Below are 14,579 nucleotides of genomic sequence, written 5' to 3'. Positions count from 1 at the left end.
GATGTCCATCTATGTCACAAGAAATATAATGAAAGATATAGAATTCGATATACATATACAATTCCGATATACAACTATATCAGGTAGAATCGTATTGCCAGAGCTGCCATATAAGAGCATTTCTAAACATCGTGAAGTCTAGTGTTGCATAAAAAAACGGAATAATATTTTCCAATTTCTGTACTCACACGTACGATAGTCGACAAAATAATCGACTTGAGAATTCTTTACCACTTATCATGACAGCAAAAAATAGACTGAAAAATGACAGGTATATTATTTTTGACGCGTCAATTTTTCGAGCTATTATACTCTATCATTCGGATTTTATTTCAGTTACTTTTTACGTGTAATTAATTACTATATGTAAAACCAACGGAATTACATAATTCGAGATATCTTTTTTACAAATTTTTACACGGTAAAACCGTTTATTATATTTAGCCTGGTATATATTTATATACCTTTAAAATATCAGTACGCTTATGGAAACGGAATACGACATACGCGCGTTCGCGTGAATAACTGCAAGCATTATTCTATTTTAGGAGAACAGTAAAAGGATCATAAACCAGTTCGAGTTCCACGATTCAAAAATGAATGTCTTCGGATGCAGTGTTGTCTTTCATTTATGTTGAAAATATGCGACCTTTTCATCAATTTTCGCGAAAAGTGTGCGACAAAGATTCTTCCAAGACGAGAATCGAAGAAACTCTCGTAGTTCTTCTTTTGTACTGTGACGTGGAAGTGATAGCGAAAATTTGTTGTCTAGTCTAACGGTGGTGTACGGTGAATCCTAAAGAAACAGCCACTATCTATAGTATATAGGGACCAAGGAGGTTGGATTTCTGAGCGGGAGAGCCATTCTTACAACGCGATCGTTCAGGATTATTATCAATGTCTTTTTGACCGTTTCGGTATGTATGATCCCGGCGTGTCAGAGAAAAGGGAAGAAAATCCTACGGTGTAATTCTCACCTCTTCTCCATCGCCTCGCGCATTTTCGTACATATGTGTATGTGTATACATGTGTGTGTCAGATTCTTCGACGCGGCATTCTAATTGTAAGTTCAGATGATCTCTCGAAGAAGCCGGAAAAAAGAAATCGAGATATCATCCCGTAATACATGTCGTGAACGACTGTCGTTGAGAAAATCGACGCTCGTAGAATTCACCCGCACGTTATACAGGTACAATACACACACACACATACATACATACACACATATACATATACACACATCACCATCACAAATTTGCCATTATTTTGCGCGGATAACGTAACAATTCAATAGCACATAATCCGATTCTAATCCAATAAAGATATTTTTCCCTGTAGTCGTGCGTTCTCTTTCCTCTCTTCCGGAAAGGACGTTTCTTCTCGAAAAAAACAAATGAATTTTTTTCTCTTTCCCATGTGTTTGAATCATTCTCGACTCTCTCTCTCGTTCCATGTTCGGAGCACCATTTGCGCTCCGGAAACATTATCGCGCGTCATCTACGTGACGTTTCGCGCTCGCGACTAGCACAGTCACTCTTATCTCTGCGGCTCGCCCAGGCCAAATTGCGTCTGCTGCGGCTGCGTCTGTTGCTGCGCCGCGTTGCCCGATGCGCTACACCGACCGCTCACGGCATGATGCTGCACGACACTCGATGCTGCCGAGTTTGTCTGCAATCCGTTCTGGCTCGGAGACATGCCTGCGACACACAGATACATAGACATTTATAGGCATTTATAAATAGTCAAACAATACTGTAGGATACCGTATAAAATTACTTTATATAACATGGCGCTTTGCTTATTCCTTTCTATAATCGCACTGTACGATATAATCTATCTTGACAGCCTATCGGTATTCTGCTAAAACAGCAAAATATTAGAAATATGACGCAAATGAAGAAGGTGATATGTCATAGAATTGATCGCTGTTTTTTTTTTTCAACAATTACTTAAAGCTACTCAAATATATATAATTGTCATAATCAATAAACTCTTACCTGACGGAGTTTTTTCACCGGCTGACATTTTGGAAAACGCTAGCAACGCGTCCGGGAAATTCGGTGGAGTGGCTGGCGTATTGCACGGGGTTATCTGTAAATATAAAAGAACGGTTTTTTAATAAGTGTTACAAAAAATCTTTGATAAAGATTCACATTAAACCTTTATAATTAGCTAGGATTCTTCTTCCTCTCAGTAAATTGTATTATTTTACTTTATTATAATATTTTACACACAAGATATATCGATATAAATTTTTTCGAAAAGCTAGAAATTCTATTTCCAATTTTTATTAATTTTATTAACCATATATACATCTCACTTTTATTTTTTCTTTTTGGTTAAATAATATTTTCCATTGTAGAACACACACACATGTTTATTGAGAAAAATACAAACCGGCATAAAAACAAAATGAAAAATGTGTACTTTGAACCGAAGAGATTAGATTCAACAAAATGATGAAAAATTAATTATCCCGGCCTCTGAAGAAAGAGCTACTAGCTACAATACAATGAGTTCGTTGTAACTTTCGACTCCTGCATGTGACATCACAGGCAGGCAGGTAGACGGGTGCGGTGATGAAAGAATACAAGGGCAACACGTGTATTAGCGTGGCAACGACCACTAGTTGTGATGATAATCCGCGGCCGATAAGCGGCTATTAAATAACGCCAGCTACGACACCATTCACAAGGTTCTTTCACAAAAGTTTTTGTCGCTTTCGTATTTTTCAACCTTTTTATTTTTCAACTTTCAACATTCTGTCGAATGAATCAGCCTCGTTAGACCAAATGACAGAGCACATTTCGATAAGTCTCCATCATTATACTTAAATTTGAGTTTATAAAAAATACTATGATGGATTATTCATACGAAATGTAGGCTACGCTTTAAAGGTTCTTGCACAACAGGTCCAGGCAACAGGCAGCAGAAAAGAAACAGAAATAAGGAATAAGAAATTATCGCCCTCGATGCACAATGACGCGATAGCGACAGTGACAAGAAACAATCAATCAGAACTTTCCAATTTTGTCGGCTGTTTTCTAATGTCCACAGCTGATCCAAGCAAACAATCTAAAAGTGTCAAGGTAACATATTTTCATCATATTCTGTATTTTAGATTCTGCGTATTAAATATCAATGTGTTTAGGGGCTTTCATTGAACAAAGTAAATAAGATATATGCATATATGTACATTGTACATATATAAAATTCTGTATTGTATATTTTTTCTTCTGTTTTTCGGGACGATTCAAATAATCGAATATATTTGCAAGTTGCAAATAAAGTGTCTAATTGCAAAACATACGACATGTGCGCAAAGAGTTTGTAAATATATAATTTTAAAAATCCGAACGCTGTGATTGTGGTTAACAACAGGCGATAGCCACAGAATTTCCAACGTGATGGAAATTCTAGGTCTATTGCCTGTGCCAATCCATACTGCATTGATACATAGTTGGAATTTCTTGTTCCTATATTCCCTGTGTTTATTTTCTGTTGCCTGGCATTGTGCAAGGATCTTTAAAGCGTCTTACATTTTGTATGAATAATCGTTCATAGTATTTTAGTGTAGCTTTGTGTAATGTCACTATGAAAAAGAAACGCTTTTGCTTCTACTTCTTGCTAAGAGCAATTCTTTCATTTATACCATTGTACGATTCAATCGTCATTTAACGAGAAAAATGAAAAGTGAAAGGGCTAATAAATATGCGGCGTACGTTCCTTTGCTCGTTAGATTCGCCAATTTGATTCGTGGAAAATTGCAGACTTTCAATCTTGCAGTTTGTATGTGATTTCCTAACTTTTTTTCTTCATTCTCTTCTTTTTATCACAAAGAGTAGATTGTTTTTATCTATGGAATAAACATTGAAGATTGTTTTATGCAATTATACAAATAATTTTCTCAATATTTTTCAACTTTAGATTAACAACTAGATAACGCTTAAAAAAAAAAAAAAAAAAAAAAAAACGCAAAATAAAATATATACAATCGAAAACTACACATTTCTATATAATTAATGGAAGACTTTTGTTCCTCTAAAATTGGATACATTATAAAAGTAATATGATAAAAATACGAATGGACGAGATAAGAATGTGGAATCAATTGGAGGGCAGATGTGCCAATAAAAAAAAGAAAATCAACAAAAGGCGTATCTGGAGACAGTATACGATACGTCTCCGTCCAGTCTTGTGGACCGAAATTTGGCACACAACTTATCGGAATGTGCCGACCGAGAATAGTAACACACACCTACCACTAGCGACTGTTCGTCGAGAGCGGTTCTCCTTTGTGTCTTGTCTTGTATCCAAGATCGTATCATCGTCATTTTAGTTCGATATCATGAGCTAAATAAAGAAGTCGATGATCTTGATTCTTGATATCTCTCTGTGTTATCTTTGTAATTGATTTCCTAAATCTTTTCGATCGTTCGCTCGATCAAGATTTCTGATTTTTTTATTTATTTATATAACGCCGATTATTTAAACTTGTCGAGAAAGAATATAATTATTTTTACTGTTATAATGACATTAATATGCTTTTCATTAACTAAAAGAAAAATCATTAATCTTGGTTTCGTCAATTCCTTTTATGCCTTTTATTATCAATACATGTAGAATTCTTCCCGTTGATAATTCTTAGGAAACTCGAAAGTTAGATTCCATTACAATTTATAACGTTGATATTCTGAAAATACAAAATACGAGATACATTATCGTAAATTTGAAAATTATCGAGCACAGACTCATATTTTTCTGCTTTTCGTTTGATGTTATAAATCTATTCGAAAGCTGAAGAAAGATACATCAAAGTTCAGAATGCGGTAACTTCGCCACGAAATGCCGTAGTAACATATATAGTGTGTTAGGTAATAGGTATAAATTTGATAAACGGAAGGTTTTTTTTTTCCCCCGAAAAAGCTGACACGATTCTTTCTCGACTCAAGTTCAATCAAATAATCATGCTATTTCGCAGTTTATAAAATCGCTTCGATTTTATCATTTCATTATATTTTTTTGTAAAAAAAAACCCGCAATGTTTTATTTTTATTTTAATCAATCACATCTCGAAAACCACATATTATATTTATATATCAATTTCAAGGAAATATATATGATTTCATTTTCTCGCAAGAATGTTCGCCATGTTCACATTTATTAATGAACACTCTGTATAGAGCATTGAACCTTATTAGAGGAAAACACGAGGAAAACACGAGGAAAAAATAGCTGGCAGATCACGCGAATCTTGAGAGCCAGGTTACCAGAATAAACTACAATATATATATGAAATTGTGTATCCGCGAGGGAGCAAGCGGTAGGAATAGACGCCTTTGGTGCTTTTGGCTGCAGATGATAGGCCCCGAAGATAAAAAGTAAGATATAATCAAACTCTCTCTCTTTCTGTCATACATCTCAAAGTTGTGATCGCACCGTTATATATATATATATATATATATATATACGGCGACCTTGTACAAGAAAATAAAATTATGCGGAACAACGTTGACGAGAGAGAGGCAGAGCGGGTAATTAATAAGAGAGCGACATAAATAGTTGCGGAAGGGACGACAGTCACCCCGTGAAGGTCAGACACGCGCTACAATCGATTTTCTCCCTGTGTTTATGCACATTAGGATGGCGCGACGAGAAAGATGGAATAAGAGACGCGTTTTCGTGAATCGGCAGCCCGGATATATTTTATCGTTCCATCTCTCTCCCCCTTTCTTCGACGACGCTGATCGTTCTTTTCTCTTTCGTCGCTCGTTGTGCGAACCTACTTTTGAATAATCAATAAAATGAGAACACAGCCGGCCCACGCCACTCGCTCCCCGCTCGAGTCTACCAAAAAACATTTTTTTTAACGACGTAACCGCGTTACGTCAGATTACGCGTGGTTTATTACCGGGAGGGGGAGAAAAGCGCGATCGCTCAAAGGGAGCGGACTGATCAAATTCGCTGTAATTGGATCTCGTCGGGAAATTGGTAAGCAAAAAAGGCAAACAAAATACTTTCTCTCATAATCCTCGATATGTGAGCGCGAGGAACGTATATACAGCAGGTGTCATTCTATAATAAGTGACTAAACTTTGCGAATGAAACCTTTGAATAATTAAGAGTGGGTCTTCTTCAGCAATGTGGTGTAATCACATGTCACTGCGAAAATCAATATTGTCATAGATATAAATATTGTGTCGTTATATCAAGATATAAACTTGAGATATCTCCTTCATCAGTGTGATGAAGAATCATATAGGCAATAAAAAACACGAGAGTGTATAAAAATATGCTATTATACACATTTCTATGACCTACTTGGATAAAATGCAATTATATTTTCGACTTGTATTACTTCGAAGCGTGATTTCGCGTGTTACGAGGATATATAATCTTTGCGCAAAGGACTGTTCCTTATTTAGAATTTTGTATGTGTTTCTCTCACCCACACACACATAGAAAACGGTACGTACGTTCTAAGTTCTAAAAGGAAGACGAAGTGAGAGGTGAGGCGAGGCGAGGCATCGTTCTAAAGGAAGACGACGCGACACGCCGACGCGGAAATAGAACTCATTGATTGCACAGAGCGTGCGGATATAGAACATGGTTACCGGTCTTACATGCTTTCGGTTCACGCCACAAGTAAACGATCGCGGGGAGGACTTACTTGGCCAAAGTGGGTGCCGGCTCCCTGCGCGCAGGTGGGTATCGCCGCCTCTTGGAAAAAGATACTAAGAGCGGTCTGCAACAGAAAAAAAGGTACGATCGATTTATGACATATGACATATGATATCGATTAGATTTTATACCTTAAAGTAAAGAGGCTGATATTTGTTTATATCGCTAGCGCGCGGAGACTCGGGAGAAGCCATCGCTTCGATTCAATTTCGATCAACTTGATAACTCGGCGATTAATTCAACTACACTGAGAATTTTCTCTTAGAATTTATACCCTGAAAATCATGTGGAAAGAATTTTATGAGAATTTCTCTGATTAATATTTATCACAATAAAAATAATATATATATATCACAATAAAATATAAAACATGTTTGATTAATTTTACTAAACTGCATAGTAAAATTAATCAAACATATTTTATTTTTATTGTCATAGATATTATTATTTTTATTGTGATAAATATTAATAAAAAAAAATTCTCATAAAATTCTTTCCTGTGCAGGAACACAATTGCCCTGTAGCAAAATTTCCGAAAATATATATATATATATATATATATAATTCTTCCCTCCCTATGACGAGTTGCACGAGAGACGAAATATAATAGATAATAATTCTATTCGTATTAATAAATATTACAATTATTATTCTGATGAAGTTAATCGTGGAATTTCGTCCTCGGGCGAACTTGAAATCGGAAATTATTTTGACGGGCCTTTTCGTTTTAAATAAACGTTGTCGATTCAAATTCGAATTATATCTCTGTTAAAATAATATTCGGTTTAAAATTCAGGGAGAGAGAGAGAGAGAGATTGATATTGATAAAATTGATTTCAATTTAATTTATCGAGAGAGATTGAAATTTGATATTCATTTATAATTTTGAAATTCAATTTACGGAAGAATTATTTAGTATATTCCTTTCCACTCTCTATTAGACCGCTCACCATCGTCATATATTGAAACAGTAAAATACATTGACATAAAGATTAGAATATATCTGCAGATTAGAATATATCTCTAATTTTAGCGCGTCGCTCTTCATCGAAGGCAAGAGATTGTGTACAGTCATCTCTATGATTAGAAACAGCGAGAAGGGGAGAGTGGGGGGTCCGAATAAGAAATGTCTATTATATATTTCTATTATACATCCGTGAGCCTCTGTCATTAAACTGCTCGTTGCAATCTCGGAATCGTAAGCTGCTTCGTCAGTATCGTCCGATGCCTTTATAGCATCGATATCCGATCCTCGCGGCCGATATCGGATATCCATAGCATCGCACTCTCTCAACCAAGAGCCATCTCCGATAATTGCTGATAACAATTGTAACACGATGATAGGTCTCAGCGTTAGGTCAATTATCAATTATTATTATTAATGTAACGATAATTATCCGTAAACAGACTTTGCTCCGTCATTTTCTACAGCTGATGACAACTACATATATATATATATATATATATATATATATATATATATATATATATATATACATACACACACATGTACATGCACCACACAATGTAAAATTAAATAATAAAATTGAATAATAATTTTGAATTGAAAACAGATAAATGTAACTTCATTAAGTGTTTACGAATTAAGGCGGAATAAACTAAGTTTAACGCCTGTTATAAGGAGAATGTGTTACACAATATACCATGACATTCAACCAACCGGTGTTTAATTAAAATGGCCGGTGATACTCGATAGTCGGATATATCGAAGACATTAGCATAAGAATGTGTAATAGGCCAGCGTGGCAAGAAACGCGTTTTATATTTCGGTCAGAAACACGTTGCAGCGAAAGGGATACATAAAAGCTGCATATAAGTGGGTGTGTTTTGTGTTTGCTATTTTCAGCTGTGTTTATTGTCATATTTGTACGTAAAAAAAAAAAAAAAAAAAAGTAACTCCCTTCGGATCTGATAATAGAGAGAGAAGATCGAAAAAGTGAAGATTTCACCGCAAAATGTAGGTACAACACAGCTTTTGCTGCACGTAAAATGGACTTAATTGATTTATACTCATCAACAAAACGAAAAAATATAGATATATAGCGCGAGGTAGGAAAACAAGACTTAATTGAATTAACAAGTAAATTTCTGGCGAATTTTTAATCTCGTTTTGGCAAACATTAATAACATTAATACGCATTAAAACTAATCACGTAATTAACGTGAAAAAGTACATAATTAGTGCAGTAATTAATCGATGTAAAAATAATAATAATAATAATTATATCGCAATTGCGTAATTGTACATGTATACTTAATATTTGTTTGAAACTGATATTATTTTTGAAAGAAGAGAAAATCAACTCTCTCTAGCTTTTATTTTTAATTTATTTTTATTTTATTTTATTTTTAAAATCGTTAGCCTCTTTTATTTGTTTCAAAAACAGCTCTTAGCCTTGTGATTACAGAGTTGAAAAAATATTTGTGTCCTTATTCCTATAATAGTTGATTTATTTAAACACTAGCGGATCCTGGGGGGGGGGGGGTTTAACCCCCCCCCCTACAAATTAAAAGAAACAGTTTTGCTGAATTTGTTTAAAAAATATATAATAAAAATATAAAATAAATAAGTAAAGAAAAACAAACGTTAAAGAGCTATCGATGTCGTTGATTCTGGAATAAAAGCTAATCATGAAACCAAAAATATTAAATAAAATAATTTTGCAACCCCCCCCCCCCCCATTATCGACGTCAGGATCCGCTAGTGTATTTAAACAATCGACGACAGGCTAATCGGTGAAATAAAAAATAGATGAATAAAATGGTTCCGTTAAAACGCTCCGATCCGCTCGAGCGGAGAAAGTTCTCGAATGGAGAAAATTCGCTATAACATTCACGCGTCTATATAGTTATTTATATATATCTTACAGCCGCTTTGCGGCGCGTGGATTAGAAATTTAATATGCAACTCTCATTATATGAGAAAACGATCTCCATAAATCATTTACAATCGATTATCGAAGTATAATATAAATATTTATACCGTCTCTCTAAAAGTAGCAGCGTGTGTATATACGTATTAATATCGCGAAACCGGAGTATGTGAAGTTAGCCCCCCATTTTCTAAATTTTGAAAAAATTATTAGAGTTCTGGCTGCCCTCAAGAGTTCTAGAGTTCTCTATCGATTTTAGAAATAGTTCCGTCGTTTAAAGCATCGAAAATATCACTTGAAGTTATGGAGGGCTAACTTCACATTTTTTCGCAACTTTAAAGCCGTATAACTTTTTTATTATTAACTTTAGCATTATGGTTGATTAAGGATAATTGATAGAACTCTTTGGGGGGCTATCAGAACTCTCAATTAAATTGCCGGTTGTCGACAAAAATTTTCTAAGTTCGATAGGGGTGAACTTTTTTTTCGGAAATCGGCAGTTCTGTTGACAGTTCTGGCAGCCCCCCGAATAGTTCTAAAGAAAACTATTAGCATTCGAAGCTCTACGATGCGAAATAGAAAAGTTCTCGTCGATCAAAGTCCCGGAATCGAAAATTTTCAGTCCCCTAAAGGTAAAAATTTTTGTCGGAAATCGGCAGTTCTGTTCGGAGTTCTGGTTGCCCCCCGAATAGTTCTGAAGAAAACTATTACAACTCGAAGCCCTACGATGCGAAATAAAAAAGTTCTCGTCGATCAAAGTCGCGGATTCAAAAATTTTCAGTCCCATAGGGGTAAAAATTTTTTTCGTAAATCGGCAGTTCTGTTCGGAGTTCTGGTAGCCCCCCGAATAGTTCTGAAGAAAACTATTAGCATTCGAAGCTCTACGATGCGAAATAGAAAAGTTCTCGTCGATCAAACTCCCGGAATCGAAAATTTTCAAAGTCCCCTAAAGGTAAAAATTTATTTCGCACCGTAGAGCTTCGAATGCTAATAGTTTTCTTTAGAACTATTCGGGGGGCTACCAGAACTCCGAACAGAACTGCCGATTTCCGAAACAAATTTTTACCTTTAGGGGACTTTGAAAATTTTCGATTCCGGGACTTTGATCGACGAGAATTTTTCTATTTCGCATCGTAGAGCTTCGAATGTTAATAGTTTTCTTCAGAACTATTCGGGGGGCTGCCAGAACTGTCAACAGAACTGCCGATTTCCGAAAAAAAAATTCACCCCTATCGAACTTAGAAAATTTTTGTCGACAACCGGCAATTTAATTGAGAGTTCTGATAGCCCCCCAAAGAGTTCTATCAATTATCCTTAATCAACCATAGTGCGAAAGTTAATAATAAAAAAGTTATACGGCTTTAAAGTTGCGAAAAAATGTGAAGTTAGCCCCCCATAACTTCAAGTGATATTTTCGATGCTTTAAACGACGGAACTATTTCTAAAATCGATAGAGAACTCTAGAACTCTTGAGGGGGCAGCCAGAACTCTAATAATTTTTTCAAAATTTAGAAAATGGGGGGCTAACTTCACATACTCGCGAAACCGCGAGTTACGGAGAGATTAAACTTGAGATACAATCTATTGTTATCGTGTCATATCTATTGAAATAAAACTTTGTGGTACAATAGGGGGAAGATCACCCTGTATATCGAGTTGACACTAACGCGAAGAGACAAGCCGAGATGAAAGACGCGTTCTTTAAGCGCGTGTATAAATATACGTCGCCGCATTGTTTACATTGTGGTTACAAAGCATACAGAAAGATTTCTCGCGCTAAACTCTAATCACGGTGATGCATTAGCGCGCATTAGTGTGTCGTAACGTTGTTTCCTCTTCTCTCCCTCTGTCTTTTTATCTCTGTGTCTATTTCATTCCTTCATAATTATTTATATAGTGACAATAATAATAAGCGATTCGTAAGCATAATTAGTCGGGCAGAATCTTACTCTCATTGTGTTTGCAATTACATCATTTCTAGACTTAAAAAAAAAAGATTACAAAGTGAGAGAGATAAGATCATGAGATAAGGAATCAATAACAAATCTTTAATGCGTGATCTTTAATGTCTTAATAATGTCAAAAATAAATAATCATAAATTTTAATAATACTCTTTATTATGATATTTTAGTGATAAAGAATCGGCCTTGTATTTTGCCAGACTTGTTACTAAAAAGAAAAAAAAAAGAATATTACATATTTATGACTTCTTTTTCCTCACCTTTTACTCATCGTATTTTCAAAATAAACAATTATTACGTTCTAACTATGATCTAACAATGATCTAAACACTGTGAGTCACACTTCGATCAAAGTCCGATTAATTTAATTACAATTGACTTCAATTAAGAGTTTATGTTAAAAAAAAAAAAAAATAACTAACTTTATATTTTAAAAAATAATTTCTAGAGATATTTTTTGATAGACTAATAGCCAATTAAATTAATTGGTGACCCTATGAAAATATTTTACGAAAAAAGATAAACAAAATCGTGTTTCGACTTTTAATCAGATTTAAAATCGACATAAATTTTCGCCGAGTTTATTTCTCTATTCATATAGATATGGAAAAATCGACGTTTACATCAGCTGTGACGATTCTATTGTCACAAATATAAATATGAGTCACGTTCGCGAGAGCGATTTGAATAATTTGCTCGCAATTACACTAATATTCCGGCTTCTAGCGCGCACATAATGTCATCATCTTATAACAAGACAGTCATCTAATAAAAAATATAAAAAAAATTTTTAAAACCACAATGTGCGATTCGCAACGTGTGAACAGCAATTATCGATCGCTTTCGTCCGACGATTAGACTGTGCGATGTGTTGACATTATTGCGCGAGAACATGACACAACAGAGAGGTGACACGAGCCTAAAAGCGGTCGAGAATTCTAGTTGATTATTTGATAATAAAAGAAGACCGATTATATAAATCCCGGCCACATAAATTTCCGCCGATAATCGTGCGTCTGTGGCATAATACGATGATCGATACTCGACACGTGTCCCGATACCGTATACCGAGGAAATACGTATCACTGATGAATCAGCAACGACGATATATAATCCTGTTGCGCAATGACGAGACCGACGATGCAGTCGTGCAGGTCGTTAGAGCAACACGCGAGAGAGAAAGAGAGAGAGAGAGATATATATATATATATATATAAAACTAGGCGGATGAAAACAAACTGCCCTACCGCAATCCGAAAGTGAAATGAAAGCGATGTATTGTATAATTAGCGGGAGATTAATTTTCGATCTTTGTCAAAGACGAATATGGAGAATTTTAACGTGCGCGGTCTCGTCTCGACGAGATTTATCGGAGTACGACGAATTTTTAAAAACCGGTATTTAAACTCTCCGACTCTGACTGACAATTAGACGATGAAAACGCGAGGCATTATTTATATTTACGTTGTTCGATAATATATTACGTTTACGGCGACTGTAGCGCCGTTATCAGATAAAGACGCGACGCGATGCGAAAAAAATTACGTATATACACACGGATCGTTTTACGCGCGATCGTACTCTCGTTTTTTTTTTTTTTTTTTTAATTTATCGCATTGTGATGCGAACAATCGCACTGTTCGCGCAATATTTTTATGAATGAAACACAAAACAAGTCGCACGCGTTCATTGACGTCGCGTCGAGGAAAGGTGATAAAGATATCGATGACAACACGATCGCGTGCTCGAGGAAAAACAGATCGATCCGCCGGGATTTTCGTCGCATTTTCCGCGCAAATCGTCTTCGGCGACGAACGTCCCGATGCGCGAGAGCACATTGAGAGAGAACCAGGCGACGATCGGCCATTTTCGTCGCTTTGTTTACGTAGCGGTGTACATACACGGAGGCAGAGGCATATTCTGTCACGTACCACACAACACACACACACACTTGGACACGCTTTGCACATTTACATATATATATATATATATCGAAAAGGGCTAAGAGAACTCTCTCTCTCTCTCTCTTTTCGTCCTTTGTTTTTCTTTTTCTCCCCCCTCCCCTGCCATTCGTTTCCTTACCTCGAATTGCCAATGTGCCGCTTGCAGCAACTGCTTCGCCTGTTCCCTGGCACAGCCTGCGGCCAGTACGAATTGATTGATCATCACCTGCTCTCGAAGAGTGTCCATTTTTTTTGTATATCGGTTTAACGTTTCACACCCGACAACGACACGAACAGAGACGCCAGGAGCGTAGGAGTCGTTTAAGGATGGCTAGGGGTAAGGGAGAGGAGAGGAGAGAGAGAGAGAGAGAGAGACACAGTGGGATAGAGAGAGAGAAAGAGAGAAAGAAAGAGGAACGGATGGACGGATGTCTGTGCGAATAAACGGCTGAATCAAGGGCCGTATATAAAACTGCACGCGATCGTTTCGATAATCCTCGTCCGCGCTCGCGACCGAGCGATTTCGTCTAACCACGACGACGACGACGACGACGACGACGAGGACGACGAGGATGACGTACCACCACGGCGAGCGGCGATCGGCCTCTTGTTTTCAAAACTAAACTCATCGCAGACGGCCGCGAGAGCGCTACGGCTGCGCGCGCTGGGGGGGACGACTACTGTCGTGGTGGGAGGTGGAGGGGGGCGCCGCTAACTGCGCATGCTGACGTCAGAGGTCACCGCTGTCACTCTTTCGTCGCGCGCCGTGCCGCCCCCCTCGTGTTTAGAGTCGTTCCGCGTGTCGAGCGTCTTCCCTCTCCTATACGAAAGTAAACATCGATTGCTGTGTGCTCGAGAGAGATACTTTTGTTTATTTTATCTTATCACTGCGCTGTGCGGAATATAGTCGCGTAGATTAACTAACCTGTACTTTGTGCAATTAAAACACGGAGAGTTGAAATATTCGCGAGTATCTGTTTCTTTCTCTCTTTCCTTCTGAAAAATGTAATTTTGTCGTGCGTACACATACACATGTTTAGAAAAAAAATAATCTCCAAGTACTTGGACGAAAATTATGTTTGCTTCAGTATCTTTCATG

General features: G+C 36.6%; 1 protein-coding gene across 2 annotated transcripts; it reads right to left on the bottom strand.

The window, feature by feature from the left end:
- Positions 1-919: 919 nt before the first annotated feature.
- LOC145933099 (UBA-like domain-containing protein 2) lies at positions 920-14,539 on the bottom strand. Of its 2 annotated transcripts, XM_083032580.1 has the most exons (5): positions 14,406-14,539; positions 13,620-14,300; positions 6,671-6,745; positions 1,998-2,091; positions 920-1,697 (listed from the first exon to the last, which is right to left on the bottom strand). In XM_083032580.1, the coding sequence occupies exons 2-5, from the start codon at positions 13,725-13,727 to the stop codon at positions 1,537-1,539; spliced, it is 438 nt and encodes a 145-aa protein (XP_082888706.1). In that variant the 5' UTR covers positions 13,728-14,300; positions 14,406-14,539; the 3' UTR covers positions 920-1,536. The 2 variants fall into 2 exon arrangements, with proteins under 2 accessions (XP_082888706.1, XP_082888707.1); XM_083032581.1 differs by lacking the exon at positions 6,671-6,745.
- Between the last annotated feature and the right edge of the window lie 40 nt (positions 14,540-14,579).

The sequence above is a fragment of the Prenolepis imparis genome, unplaced genomic scaffold, assembly GCF_030444845.1.
Source record: "Prenolepis imparis isolate NDT839.2.m4 unplaced genomic scaffold, iyPreImpa1.0 SCAF_2, whole genome shotgun sequence".
NCBI classification, from domain to species: Eukaryota; Metazoa; Arthropoda; class Insecta; order Hymenoptera; family Formicidae; genus Prenolepis; species Prenolepis imparis.
Note: the sequence above shows the minus strand (reverse complement) of the source record. Positions and strands in the feature narration are given on the sequence as shown.

Coding starts and splice junctions, on each gene's coding strand:
- LOC145933099 (XM_083032580.1), bottom strand. CDS start 13,727: ATGGACACTCTTCGAGAGCAGGTGATGATCAATCAATTCGTACTGGCC. Junction 6,746..13,619: donor CGGCACATTGGCAATTCGAG/GTAAGGAAACGA, acceptor TTTCTGTTGCAG/ACCGCTCTTAGTATCTTTTT. Junction 1,698..1,997: donor CGGTGAAAAAACTCCGTCAG/GTAAGAGTTTAT, acceptor TGTGTGTCGCAG/GCATGTCTCCGAGCCAGAAC.